The sequence below is a fragment of the Lepus europaeus genome, chromosome 13, assembly GCF_033115175.1.
Source record: "Lepus europaeus isolate LE1 chromosome 13, mLepTim1.pri, whole genome shotgun sequence".
NCBI lineage: Eukaryota > Metazoa > Chordata > Mammalia > Lagomorpha > Leporidae > Lepus > Lepus europaeus.
In genome coordinates this window covers 40,126,695-40,141,059 of record NC_084839.1, presented here as the reverse complement: position 1 = coordinate 40,141,059, position 14,365 = coordinate 40,126,695, and the positions used below count along the sequence as shown (strand labels likewise).

Genomic DNA, 14,365 nt, shown 5'->3' with positions numbered 1-14,365 from the left:
TGTGACACAGGGAGAGACGAAGGCACAGATCCTGCCTCAGGGAGCTAGCTCCAGCCAGTTGGGCAGCTATCCTCTGTGGCCATCATGTTAGTCCTGGCCTTCGTCATCTCAGACTTGAATTTTTGCTGTTGTTTGCTTCCTTTGTTGGCTGTTCTTAATCTTATTCTGGTCCATCCTACTTGTTGGTGTCACATTAACTTTCTTTTTTTTTTTTTTTTTTTTTAAAGATTTATTTGTTTATTTGAAAGGCAGAGTTACACAGAGAGGGAAGGAGAGGCAGAAGAGAGAAAGGTCTTCCATCCGCTGGTTCACTCCCCAATTGGCCACAATGGCTGGAGCTGTGCTGATCCGAAGCCAGGAGTCAGGAGCTTCTTCAGGGTCTCCCACATGGATGCAAAGGGCTCAAACCTGGACATCTTCTACTGCTTTCCCAGGCCATGGCAGAGAGATGGGATCAGAAGTGGAGCAGCCAGGACTCAAACCGGCACCCATATGGGATGCTGGCACTGCAGGTGGCAGCTATACCCGCTATGCCACAACGCGCCCCCCGCCCCCATTAACTTTCTCAGAACAGTGGTTGCAACATAAACTTATTTGTGGTCATTCAATATCAACTCACTTCGAGGCCCTGTTTCCAACTGTTGTTCCAAACTCACTTCCCATTGCTCCCACTTCAAATCCTATGCTCCAGCTGTTCTGGTCCATTCAGCTCCATTAGCAACCCGTGCCTTGCCTGTGTGCATGCCATTTCTGCATTCTTGGTATATCCTCCCTCTTCCTCTAATTCCTTCCCAATTCCCATTTACCCTTTTCAAACAGCAGCTTCTCAGTGTGGTTAATTCACTTAGTGCCTTAGAAAATCTCCAGTAACTGAAAGTCGTGGAGTTTGGGAGTCCCTTGGGAATAGGTGAAACCATAAATATGCGCTGAATATAAGAATGTTATAGACACATGATACTGGTTTTTAATATTTTCTTGGTATAAATAGCTCACTACTATGTGTTTTTACAGTCTTAATAATGTATATTTTATGTCTCCAACGACACTGTGAGTTCTTTAGAGAAAGAATACTTTTCTTGGAATTCCTCCATCACCTTTGCCATACAAACAGAAAGGATTTAATAAAGGTTTTGATTGCTAGACCCATACAGCAGATCCAGAAGGCCACAGGGTCAGCATGAAGTTTCTCCTGCCATGGATGGAGAAGAGGGCATTTCGTCTCACTGTGACTGTCCACTTTCTCTCTACCCGTCTCCTCTTTTACACTCACTGTCATTTAATGTTTTCATTTTGTACACTAGCTCCTTCCAATCCGTTTCATCACAGACATCCTCGCCTCTAATGCAGTATGTGTTAGGTGTGTGTTTTCTTGTATCGCTAGTGCTTACCAAAATAATTACATACCAATAAATCAAGTGGGGACTGTTAAATTCAGGTCTCTGCTACAACGGACTACAAAGCAGTGGTGAAAAATGCTGAACTGCTCTGCTTACTGACTTGGCAGGTTGTTTGAAATATGTTTTTTTTTTTTAATCTTTATTTTTATTTTTATTTTTGACAGGCAGAGTGGACAGTGAGAGAGACAGAGAGAAAGGTCTTTCTTTGCCGTTGGTTCACCCTCCAATGGCCGCCGCGGTAGGCGCGCTGCGGCTGGTGCACCGTGCTGTTCCGATGGCAGGAGCCAGGTGCTCATCCCGGTCTCCCATGGGGTGCAGGGCCCAAGAACCTGGGCCATCCTCCACTGCACTCCCTGGCCACAGCAGAGAGCTGGCCTGGAAGAGGGGCAACCGGGACAGGATCGGTGCCCCGACCAGGACTAGAACCCGGTGTGCCGGCGCCGCAAGGCAGAGGATTAGCCTAGTGAGCCGCGGCGCCGGCCTGAAATATGTTTGAAAGGGGAACATAGCAGATTCATGAAGGGCATGAATGAAGAGTTTAATTCTATTTCTGTAAAGTTTCCTAAGCATATACATATACCAGAAATTTAAAGACAGTTATTTCTAGGCAATGGTATTTCTTTTTTTTTTTTTTTTTTTTGGTATTATTTGAAGTTTTTGGGGGTGACCATAACTTTTATAAGAGATGGAAAATTATATTCATATTAGAAAGCATGATATAGGGATTGCCTTTCTTTTCATTTGGTAAAAATTACCAGAACCTACTGAATTTAATTTTTTTTTCTTTTTCTTAAGAAACATAGAAGAAATGCCCATTCCCTTTAAAATCTTCAGTTATTTTACATTCCAAAAACATTGCTGTGAGATTCTTGTAGTCAATGAATTCTATGGATTGAATTTCACTTGTGGTGAGTATTTTGTTTTGGAATATTATTATTATTATTTGGTTTTTTTGGTGCCGAAACCCGGGAACTAAGGAATATTATTTTTATGAATTACTCTGAGGAATCAATTTCCTGAGGGAAATATATTTTTGAAATGCAAGCTATATTTTATAATAAATCAATGTAAAATTTTGTTTTGAAATAAAGTCCAACATTTTCTCTGATTTTTAAAATAAAATAAGCAGTGAACAAATTATTCTCCTGCCAAAAGTCAATAGCTTGTGACCACTTTGATATTATCAGAAAGTGACAGGACTTCTGTATGCTGAGGTAAACTCTAGTATATTCTGGAATAGGGACTGGGTCCCTGTATCTACTGAGTGCACTGAAGCAGACAAGTGGCTTCTTGTCCCTTCAAATGTGCATAGCAGACAGCTAAGAAAATCATTTTCACCAATCTCATAAAAGGGTGCCCAATCCACATGACAAGGTCCTCATGGCCATCGGAGCCATTCTGGAAGCAACTAAAAAACATGGTAGGATTTAATGATTTAAATATTTTTAGGTGATCATGTCAGTAACTTTAGGATATTTAATGCTAAGGAATCATGATTTTTTTTTTTTTTGCAGTCAGGAATATGGTAATAAATTTATACCCAAAATACAAACACACCCATCTCCATCTTCAAATTAGTCAAGGCTCAGCATTCTCACTCTTCATCTAATTGTGAATTCTGGGCCCTCTAAACTGTCATGTGTCTTTCATGAACAAAGGTTCTTGTCACTGAGTTAGCATTTGGGAAATACTTCATCAAATTACCCATGATTCCCCATAACTGGCATTGTCAATATTTTCCTTGACAGGTGGCCCAAATGGTTCTATGATGGCTCATCCAATGTGTACCTTCACTCAAGGAATTCAATTCATTGAGAAAACCTGTCCTGGAGCAACAACCAGATTCACAAAAAACTTTTTGGTTTTGTATGCATTTATCCCAGTTCTCGTCATCCTAGGAATAGTCGTTTTTAAAATAAGGGATTACATCATTAGCAGATAGTATCGAATAATCCTGGGAAAATGGAACTGAAGCTGCTAGATGTGCATGACTGCTTTGAATGTCTGGGATAAGACTGCTAAGTATTTCCTTCCTGATGGGATATTTTAAGTCTTTTAACCATTAAGACTCCATTTGTGAAGCTGGCACTGTGCGTAGCAGGTAAAGCCGCTGCCTGCAGCGTCGGCATCCCATATGGGCACTGGTTTGAGTCCCAGCTGCTCCACTTCCAATCCAGCTCCCTGCTAATGTGCCTGGGAAAGCAGAGGAAGATGGCCCAAGTCTTTGGGCACCTGCATCCGTGTGGGAGATCAAGAGGAGGTTCCAGGCTCCTGGCTTCGGATCAGTCCAGCTCTGGCCGTTGCAGCCATTTGGGGAGTGAATCAATGGATGGGAGACCTCTCCCCCCCCGCCCCTCTACCTCTTCCTCTATGTAACTGTGCCTTTCAAATAAGTAAATAAATCTTTAAAAAAAAAAAAAAAGACTCCATTTATGCTCTTGGATCCACATAGGCCTTGAACGCAATGGAATTGGATCATAGTCCCTTGCTGTCTCAACCTGCAAGGACATGTGCCATTTGGAAATTATGAGTGAGCTGGTCCAAGAATATAAGTAATAATAATTCATAAATCTACAGAAGACTAGTGTGCCTGTTTTCTTTCCTTGCTCTAGACACAGAAAAATAGGTCAGTTTAACAACTTAGGCTTATATTTGATAGACAATAAAAGCAGCAGCAGGTTTCAGTGATTCTGACTGGAAGTAACAGATGAAGAGTTGTGAGTTTAACTGAAGCAGAGCATCATGCAGAAGTGGGTGCGAATGCTTGTTATTATTTAAAACCCATTTTTTTCACATGCACACAGTCACAGGATGGCCCCAAGTTACCTGATTGCATGGAGTGTTTTGAACAGATGTTTAAAGAGGAACACCCCTGATACTGGGCACCCAGTGATTTTATGGAAGGTTGAATTAAAAACTGTAGGAATGGGCTGACTGGTGAACAAAGCACACCGGCCAAACCTCTGGTGATGCCTTTAAAGGTTAGTTTGTTATTCTTTACTTTCAATTAGTTTACTTATGAAATTAAAAACAAACATTACTAGACAAGATGTATGCATTGAGAAATGACTTCTTTAAGGTTTTAGAGCAGCTGTTATTTCAAGTCCATTTAGAAAAAATTCTCAACTGACACAACATTTACACTAGGAAGAACAGGATTACCCACTAGGAATTCACATTCTTGAACTTGTGAAGAGAAGAATCCTGACAAATACAAGTACAGACACCTATGTTACATATTTCCAGGGCTCAAATTATATATATATATATATATATATATATATATATATATATATAAAATTAAAAATGGGTTCTCCACCGAATGACTGATTATCTTTCTGATTAATCTTCACGTAACTCAAGTTCAAGTCTGAAATGAAACTGTCTCAAGGTTACCATGGTAACTTTGACAAGACTATAGAAGCCAGCATATGAACTTGTTCAGTAACTGTGACCTATGTTGTAAAGAATAATAAATTATAGCACTTGAAATGTCTCACATGATAGTAGGAAAGATCATTTCATTAAGGAAGCCACAGTAAAATTCTATTTCATAGAACACTATTTAAGGATCTGGAGACATTGGTAAATTACCAGAATAGCACTGTCAATTTTTATAAAAGGTCTTTGACACTGATGATTATGGTATAATAGTTACATAATGCCTTACAGATTATATATGTCACATCAGTTATAGACAATCCTGGGGAGGATAATCTATTAAAGTAGTTCAAAGAGAGTCCCACAGGAACCTCTTTTGAAATCACTGATTTCAGCTTACTAAAGATATGGGTGTACAATGTAAGTGGAAACGTTTTCTATTCATATGCAGATGAACTTCATTCTAGCTCAAACATTTGGAAAATTGACATTGCATGTGACTTCAAGCTATTAAATGTTAGTGATAGCACCTTAGGAAAACACTATAGCTTTCAACATGTGACAGTTGGTGTCTTAAGTGAAAAATGGACAGTGATGTGTAAGAAAATCAAATTATAAAATGAAAATTCCTGTTATATTGTGGAATAGGCTCGCTCTTCCCAGCAAATCAGTGATGCTTCTGAGATCGCGATGTTCACTATGACTTTAAAGGGAGCTCTTTCTCCACAGTGCTCAGGCAGGCATCTGTCTGTTCTTGAGTCCAAGGTTCCTTGGAAACATGCTGAAAATTCTCTTCTCTGGAGTGTCCAAACCATATGCAAACAGTGTATGAAGTCCTATTTCACTGTAGCCGTCAGAGAGCTCTCTAATCACTCAGACACTGCCCACCAATTTTGGTATTCTTGAGGTTCGTAAATATGCTTTTTGGGAAGCTGGGTGTGTGGCATACTTGAATAAACATATTTGATACATGGAAATGGAGACCAGCGAATAAATGAATGGCCAGGTTAATGATGGTAGTTAGAACTGAACTTGTCTAGCAGGTGCATAAATTTGCAGAACAGGAGGGCTTCTCATAGGTTATCCCACCCTGGAAATGCTCCTGCTTATCCCCAACTCATCAAGTTCCAGCCTGCTTACTGAAGGGCCACCTCCTTAAATTTGCCTGTGTTTCAAAAAGTGACATTTAAAATACATGTATCAATCTCACTGTGTGTGGGAGTGCTGATAAGATATGCTCCATTCCAAACAATTGATTAAGAATCTTTGGGTGTGGGGTGCCAGGAATGTTCATTTAAATCACAACTTCAGGTGCTTCTTTTGTCTCACTGTTAACAGTAAAATCATGACACTTGTGAGCCCAGAGCCGGTTTCCTACCAGCTACAGCTGAGCACACCTTACACTTGCAGAAGAAATGTATCCAACATGCATGCTCAACACATATTTAAAGCTGAGACCAAATACTCTTGCATTCATATTTCTTAAAACATAAATCATACATGCAAAGCTGAGTATACACTACTCTGAAATGTGTTGCAGGTGGGCTGTGAAAGTTTTTTTTAATGTTTTTAAAAAATAGTATATATGCTTACACATTTCCCCCCTTTTGAAAGACTTCAAATATCCAGGGAATTGCATTAGTACAAGAAATTTGGCTTTTCCTTTAAAAAATTAGGTATCATAGCTTTCTTCACATTTTTGTCACAATAGGTAATAAAAGAATCTTACTTGTGTTTGGGAAAAGAGAAATAAGTAGATACACAACAGCTGAGTTAGATTCAGGAATCAAGATCAATTTGTTTCCAAGACTTGGAAGAACTCTTTTTGTACTGTTCCAGCTCCTAAAACAAAAATATGTATTACTTTAAGAAAAATCAACTTTACAAACTCAAGCAGGCATCTTAAAGTGGTCTTAGCACTTTTTGGATGTAACAGTGTATTCTTCATATATTTTTACTCCCAAAATTTCTTGTCCATTATACTAAAGATTTATTTTCTAGAATATAGTCTTAAGTTTCTGTGCAATTTACACAGCACTTAGAAAGGAATCTATTAAAAATTTCAGACAAAACAATATTTGCATGGTACATACAAATTTTCTTCCAGTACAGCATTTGTCATACCTCAATGATTTTAAAATGATCTTATTTTTGTTTGCTTGTCAGAAAGCTGGTTGAACTTAGCAGTATCAGTATTTAAAATGTATTGGGGCTGGAACTGTGGTACAGCTAAAGCTGCTGTCTGTGACTGGTTCAAGTCTCGGCTGCTCCACTTCTGCTAATGGCCTGGGAAAAGCAGAAGATGGCCCAAGTGCTTGGGCCCCTGCATCCGTGTGAGAGACCCAGATGAAGCTCCTAAACCTGGCTTTGGCCTGGTTCAGCTCTGGTGGTTGTGGCCATCTGGGGAGTGAACCAGTGGATGGAAGACCTCTCTCTCCCCCTTCAACTCTTTCAAATAAATAAATGAATCTTAAAAAAAATTTTTTTAAATGTATATACCCCTTTACTCTTAGAAACTTATAGAGAATAACAGAGAGGTGAGCAAGGAATAGAAGGACACTCATTGCACTTGTAGCTCAGCACACAGTAGGAAGCAGTCCTTACTGGAGGACACCTGAGTGCATTAGCATGCCTTCACACAGGCTTCCTAGGCAGCCAGCAAAAATGATGGTGGTCTTATGTGCTACGTGGGAAAGCAAGTCACCAGGAAGAAAGCAGGAAACTTCTGTTTTCTATACTTCCAAATCTTTTTAATTTTTCACAATGAGTTATGTTAATTTTCATAAAATAAAGAAAAATGTTATTAGAAGTGGAAATCCTCCATGAGACAATTAAAATGCAAAAGGAATCATTTAAGGAGACTGCCTTCTGACCTCCTCTAAGATGTTTAATGTCTAAGTAGGTGTACAAGTATATTGATTTTATATTTGCAAGAAGTGGCTACATTGAACGGTAAGGCAGTCGCTGCCCTTCGGCTAACATAATTGAAGTCTGTAGTTGCTAAGAAAATATGAAAGGAAAACTGATCTTCACTTTCAGAAAAATTGCAGATTGTCTCATAAATTTTAATGTTATAGAACTTTCAAAACTATATATAGACTTTGGGCCCTGCACCCACACAGGAGACCAGGAGGAAGCACCTGGCTCCTGGCTTCGGATCAGCGTGGTGCGCCGGCTGCAGCGCGCCGGCCGCAGTGGCCTTTGGAGGGTGAACCAACGGTAAAGGAAGACCTTTCTCTCTGTTTCTCTCTCTTACTGTCCACTCTGCCTGTTAAAAAAAAAAAAAAAGAAAAAAGAAAAGAAAACTATATATAGACTTTGGAAGAATTTTTATAGTGATGACTCTAGTAGTCTTGACAACTTGGTTTGTTTTTTTCTAATGAATTCAGCTCACCAGTTACCTACCACTTATGATTTCAGAATGTAAACTGATAATGAATAAACAAATCAGTATTGGAAAGTTTGTCTTTTATTGAAAGTGTTGTCTTTTTTTCCCAATGATAAAAGTGAGAACTTTGCTTTGAGATTTTTGCTAGTAGTGTTTCTCTTCCGTAGACAGAAAGTTGAGAGAGGAATGGGGCTGGTCACGCAGCCCATGGCGGAGGGAGAACAAGTTCTGGTGTGACACAGAGCTCACCAAGTCCACCTGATCTTCAATACTGCTATCATGTGCACTCAAAATAGTATGATGGTATTTTAAAGAGGCAGCAAGTAAGAATTTCTTTACACTGTGGTTCTTTATGGCTGCTTTACAGATCCATTTTAAAAGTGAAAGTAAAACCAAGAAATTTTCTACCTTGACTTAAAAACCCATAACATTTTCAAATAGAAAAGGCCCTTGTTTTACAATGGACGACAGTCTACTAATGCTTAAACCAACATTTTCAATAAAGGAGAGTAACAACATTTTTCTCTAAAAGTCTGAGTTAGTGTGTTTAATTGAATAATAGGCCTAGGAATTATAAGTAAATTGACCTTTAAAATCAGGGATTTGAAATAGATATTTGTGGTTGACTAAGAAAACCTTAAAAATAAATGTTTACTGAAACCTTTCCTTTTTTTTTTTTTTTACTTTAACAAAAATGTAGTAAAGAAGTAGAAAGTCTCAGCAAGTGCTTCCATATTAACATTTCCTTAAATGAGGAATACTTTAAAACTAGAGGGAAGAAAGAAAGAAGGAAAGAAAGTGGAAATGGAAGGAAGAAAGGAAGGAAGAGAGGGAAGGAGGGAGGGTGGGAGGGCACAGATGAAGTATTTTCTGGTGCCCACGTGAGTCTGGCAAAAGAGCAAACTTAAGGAAAGAGCTCATCAGGAAAGATCCTTAGTCTGCAGGAAAGGTGAGAGGGATCTTTCTACCGATTCTTAGATCCACGAGGACTGGTTTCACAGGTCATAAGGATTTCCATGCATCTGTATTCAGAACAGCTATAATAAAATAATCATTTTACTACAAAGACTTACAGAAAATTATGGAATATTGTGGCACCAGCAGGATATTTAATAGAGGTGTGGGTCAAATGCAGTTCTGCAGGGGCATGGGGCAGGCACATTTTTCTTTCCTGATGATTCAATGGGACTGGGGCTTTTTTGAAAGCTTGAGTTTGAGAGAACTAAACAGAACTCATGAATTTACTCATGAATTTGCCTCTCCATTCTAGAAGTGATGAGCTACAATTTCACTGCAAAAGCTTAAAGGCCCTAAATCTCATTTTCTGTTTGTTGTGGTCTGGGTATCCATCCCCTCCAAATCTCATGTTGGAAATCTCCAAAGACATAAAGTTACTTGAGATAGTTCATGGAAAAGGAATTAAGAGATAAGTTTCTTTTGGTGTGAAAAAAATTGAAATCTGTGCATCAATTTCCATTATGCACACTTTCCATGAACTTTTGGAAGACCCCTCGCATTAGTGGCTTTATAAATGAGGAAGAGAGACATGAGAGAGCAAGTGGACTCTGTCTCATCACAGGATGCCTTGTGCTGCCTCTGGGCCCTGTGGAGAGCCTCACCAGCATGAAGGCCCTCACCAGGTGCGGGCGCCTTGATCTTAACTTTGTTCTTTATAAAATACTCAGTCTGTGGAATTCAGTAATAGCAGCAGAGAATGGATTAGGACACTGCTCTGTTCCTGATAATTATTTAGGCCTCTATTAATGGACCTTGGGGATGTGAAACAAGTTAAGATGAGGGTCACATCTGCCTCCTGTCATCTGTCATGTTTTATATTTTAATGAAGCAGGATGCCATTTCTCCTCCCAAGAAGTACAAGAATCAGATGTAACTATTTGAGTTAGAGGCATGCAGACACACAGCACACAACCTAGACTTCTTTAAGCATTTACAGGTTGCTTTTATTTTATTTTATTGACAGGTAGAGTTATAGACAGTGAGAGAGAGAGAGAGAGAGAGAGAGAGAGAGAGAGAGAGGAAGGTCTTCCTTCCATTGGTTCACTCCCCAAATGGCCACTACAGCCGGCGCTGCGCTGATCTGAAGCCAGGAGCCAGGTGCTTCTTCCTGGTCTCCCATGCGGGTGCAGGGCCCAAGCACTCGGGCCATCCTTCGCTGCCTTCCCGGGCCACAGCAGAGAACTGGACTGGAAGAGGAGCAACCGGGACTAGAACCCGGCGCCCATATGGGATGCCGGCGCCGCAGGCAGAGGATTAACCAAGTGCGCCACAGAGAGTGAGAATTTAAAATTTAGAAGTAGGTAGATCATTCTTTCCCTTTAATGAATATTATTATTGTTCTAAATGTCAAATCAAATCTAATAGAAATATTATTATGCTATTTTCCCTGGAAAGTGTTACATAGCAATAATCACATTAAAAGATCAAAAAGACAGGCAATGTGAAGAAAGAGCTGCAGACAACTGGCTAGATTTTCACCTAATGCAGTTGAATTCTTCTATAGGCTATCAAAAAAACTGGCAGTAACTATCTTGCCTGTATAAAAATGAAAATGGGGGCCAGCACTGTGGCTTAGCAGGTTAAGCCTCCACCTGCAGTGCCGGCATCCCATGTGGGTGCCAGTTCAAGACCCAGCTGCTCCACTTCCAATCCAGCTCCCTGTTAATGGCCTGGGAAAGCAGTAGAAGATGGCCCAAGTCCTTGGGCCCCTATACCCATGTGGGAGACCCAGAAGAAGGTTCTGACTCCTGGCTTTGGATCAGCCCAGCTCCAGCCATTGTGGATGGAAGATCTCTCAGTCTGTCTCTCCCTCTCTTTCTGTAACTCTGTCTTCTGAATAAAATAAATAAATCTTTAAAAAAACAGAATTCTGGCCGGCACCGTGGCTCACTATGCTAATCCTCCGCCTGCCGCGCTGGCACCCCAGGTTCTAGTTCCGATTGGGGCGCCGGATTCTGTCCCGGTTGCTCCTCTTCCAGTCCAGCTCTCTGCTGTGGCCTGGGAGGGCAGTGGAGGATGGCTCAGGTCCTTGGGCCCTGCACCTGCATGAGAGACCAGGGGGAGGTACCTGGCTCCTGGCTTCAGATTGGCACAGCACACCGGCTGCAACGTGCTGGCTGTAGTGGCCACTTGCGGGGTGAAGCAATGGAAAAAAGAAGACCTTTCTCTGTCTCTCTCTCTCACTAACACTGCCTGTCAAAAAAAAAAAAAAAAAAAACCACCAGAAATCTTTCAAAATCAATGTATAGAGAACTTTCTTACACCTAAGTCAGCTTCTGTGTATGCATGTACATAACTGGAAACAACTTAAGGCCTTTGAGAGTATTTTGAAAGAGCATGATATAATATTGGAATTTAAAATTTTAGATTTTACAATGTCAAATTGTGGGCTCAATTATCAACTAGACAACTGAGCATCACTTGGTAATCATTATAGTATCTTTATAGCACAAGAATAAGTTTATGTTATGATATGATGTGTATAATCTGAAATCAGTGGAATTCATCTTCTAAAACAACATAGATGAAACTGGGTTAGAGGTAAAATTAGGATATTATACGTTTTCAGGTAGGTTAAAAAAACATTCCTTAGCCAAGCAGGAGGTATAAGAGTTGAATGAAGAATGAGAGAGGCACTGTTGGGTTGTCTTCCATTTCCACTCAGTATTCCTATGAGTCAGTTAGGGAAGACAGATTTTCAGATGAAAACTCATGATGCCTAGGACTATCCATCCTGTCCTTTAATAATACCTAAGCATGTGACCCAAACAAAAGTGGTCACTATGCAATATAAACAGATAGTCTTATCAACAACGGCAGTTAATCATTGATACCCTAAATATTACTCCAGGGATGACTTCCAATCTCTATAGCCAAGATGCATATATAACAAGGGTTACTTGAAGTCACTTTACTGTTGTTGCAACATGCCTCTCACATTGCAACAGCTACAAAACTCTCTAAATGTTCTTGGAATATTTTTCAAAAGCCTTCTGAACTCTGTTTAAATAAAATGTTTTGCTTACTCTAGGGCTCCTCCTGATGGTGAAAGCCTAGTGCTGATAAACACCATCTTCAGGTCACCCTTAGAACAACATGACTGCTCAGCACTGCCCCCACCCTAAGAGGTTGTCAGGGCTTTAAATTTATAGTGTTTCCTGTACTTGCTTATAAATTTAATTCCTGTAAGGACAGATCCTGCACAGCGTCTCATTTTATCAAACTAAAAGGAGATCTGAGAGAAATCCAAGTATTCAAGTCATAGTGAATTTTCCAACTCCTGCATTCTTAAATTAGATATGTGTGTTCAAATGGGGCCCCTGAGGGGCTGGTGCTGTGGTGTAGTAGGCTTCATCTCCTGCTGCAGCACCGGCATCCTTCGAGTCTAGCTTCTGCTCTTCCAATCCAGCTCTTTGCTTATAGCCTGGGAAAGCAGTAGAAGACAGTCCAAGTGCTTGGGCCCCTGCACCCACACGGGAGACCCGGAAGAAGCTCCTGGCTTCTGGCTTTGGATAGGCTCAGCTCCAGCCATTGCGGCCAATTGGGGAGTGAACCAGTGGATAGAAGACATTTCCCTCTGCCTGTCTCTCTGTCTCTCTCTCTGTCTATAACTCTACCTCTCAAATAAATAAATAAAATCTTTAAAAACAAAACAAAACAAATGGGGCTCCTGAGTAAACTATGGAATGGCAATCTCTATATGTAAGCACTTTCTGAGAAACCCTGGGATGTTTGAGTACTTTTGGTCTGAGAAGTCCCTAACTGGACAATTTCTCTGGAATAAGAACACTATAGGTATGTCTAAATGTCTTAATGGAAAGCCAAACCTTTCAGATAATCCCGCAAACCAAAGAATATTATCAAAATGTCTCCCCATCAGCAAGGTAAGACCCACCATCCATCTCTAACATAAAGTGAACTAGAGAATTGAAAAAGGAACATTAAGTAATCTCTGAGTGGTAGAATAACAGGTGCTTTTAAATTAAATTTCTTCTTTATGCATATCAGAACTGTATTTTTTCTATTGTGTAGATATACTACGTAAATAATTCTTAAAATAAAAACTACCAAGTAAACATTGAGAAAAAACATATAGAATTCCCTAGATACTCCAGATTTTATGAGAAAACTTGAGATGACTTAAATAAATGCTTAGGATAATACCTGATCTTTCTGTATTCTCATCTCATCAACATCACTTTCAGCGTACTGAGGATCTCGTGCGGGGTCCTTGATGTCTTTTAGTGCGTTGACACTCTGAAATTACAATTCATCAAATCATTTCTTGCCCATAATACCATCTGCTTAACAAACCAAGCTCCCCGTTCCTCACACTGCTATTGAAGGCTAAGAATTTTTTGTTTTGAAAATTTATTTTTTATGAAAGGCAGAGTTGCAGAGAGAAAGGGAAAGACAGAGAGAGAGATTGTCCATCCAGTGGTTCATTCTCCAAATGGCCACAAGGGCTGTGGCTGGGCCAAGCTGAGCCTGAACTCCACACAGGTCTCCCACATGGGTGCAGAGGCCCAAGAGCTCAGGCCACCATCCATTGCTTTCCCAAACACATTTGCAGGGAACTGGATCACAAGTGGAGCAGCCAAGACTTGAACCTGTACTCATGTGGGATGCCGGTGTCACAGGCTGTGGCTTAGCTTGCTGAGCCACAAAACTTACTGCACCACAGTGCAGGCTGCTCTCTAAGATCTTTTATCATCACTGTCGTGGCCATTTCAAATTCCAATAGGACCTCTTCCCTTTTCAGATAGTGTCTCTCCCTTCTCCAAACAGTCAGAGAACTCTGTTTCAAAGTGGAGCAGGAACTATGCCGTACTCATCGTTCAATACCCACAGTGCCATATTTATAAAAATAGATTTTTAAGCAAATGTTTAATTGATTTTTGAGCATGGGAGATAAAAACAAGGTTATCATAATAGGCCTTTTGAAATATTTCCCATACTGTTGAAAAGTGCTACAGAATCCTTTCTTCAAAAAATTAGAGACACTTGTGATGCCAGCATCCAATATCAGAGCACTGGTTTGAGCACCATTGCTTCACTTCTGATCCAGCTTCCTGCTAATGCACCTAGGCAAGCAGTAGAACATGGCCCACCCACTAAGAGACCCACTAAGAGACCCAAATGGAGTTCTGAGCTCCTGGCTGGCTTTGGCCTGGACCATCTC

General features: G+C 40.3%; 2 protein-coding genes across 4 annotated transcripts in view; one reads left to right on the top strand and one right to left on the bottom strand.

The window, feature by feature from the left end:
• The window catches only part of ABCG5 (ATP binding cassette subfamily G member 5), a 29,603-nt gene extending 25,823 nt beyond the window's left edge, over nt 1-3,780 (top strand). Inside the window, exons 12-13 of one of the 2 annotated variants that reach the window (XM_062209358.1) lie at nt 2,193-2,305; nt 3,146-3,780. In XM_062209358.1, the coding sequence (XP_062065342.1) occupies nt 2,193-2,305; nt 3,146-3,339 (307 nt within the window). In that variant the 3' untranslated portion in view covers nt 3,340-3,780. The remainder of the gene's footprint in view (nt 1-2,192; nt 2,306-3,145) is intronic. The other variant, XM_062209357.1, reaches the window with a different exon arrangement.
• Nucleotides 1-14,365, bottom strand: part of DYNC2LI1 (dynein cytoplasmic 2 light intermediate chain 1) — a 67,992-nt gene that overhangs the window by 21,194 nt on the left and 32,433 nt on the right. Inside the window, exons 12-13 of one of the 2 annotated variants that reach the window (XR_009867796.1) lie at nt 13,348-13,440; nt 6,508-6,620 (exon numbers count right to left, since the gene is read on the bottom strand). Coding sequence is in view for 1 of the 2 variants with exons in the window: in XM_062209359.1 (XP_062065343.1) it covers nt 6,558-6,620; nt 13,348-13,440 (156 nt within the window). In the remaining variant the exon portion in view is untranslated. Of the gene's footprint in view, nt 1-4,460; nt 6,621-13,347; nt 13,441-14,365 lie in introns of those variants that run through there. The other variant, XM_062209359.1, reaches the window with a different exon arrangement.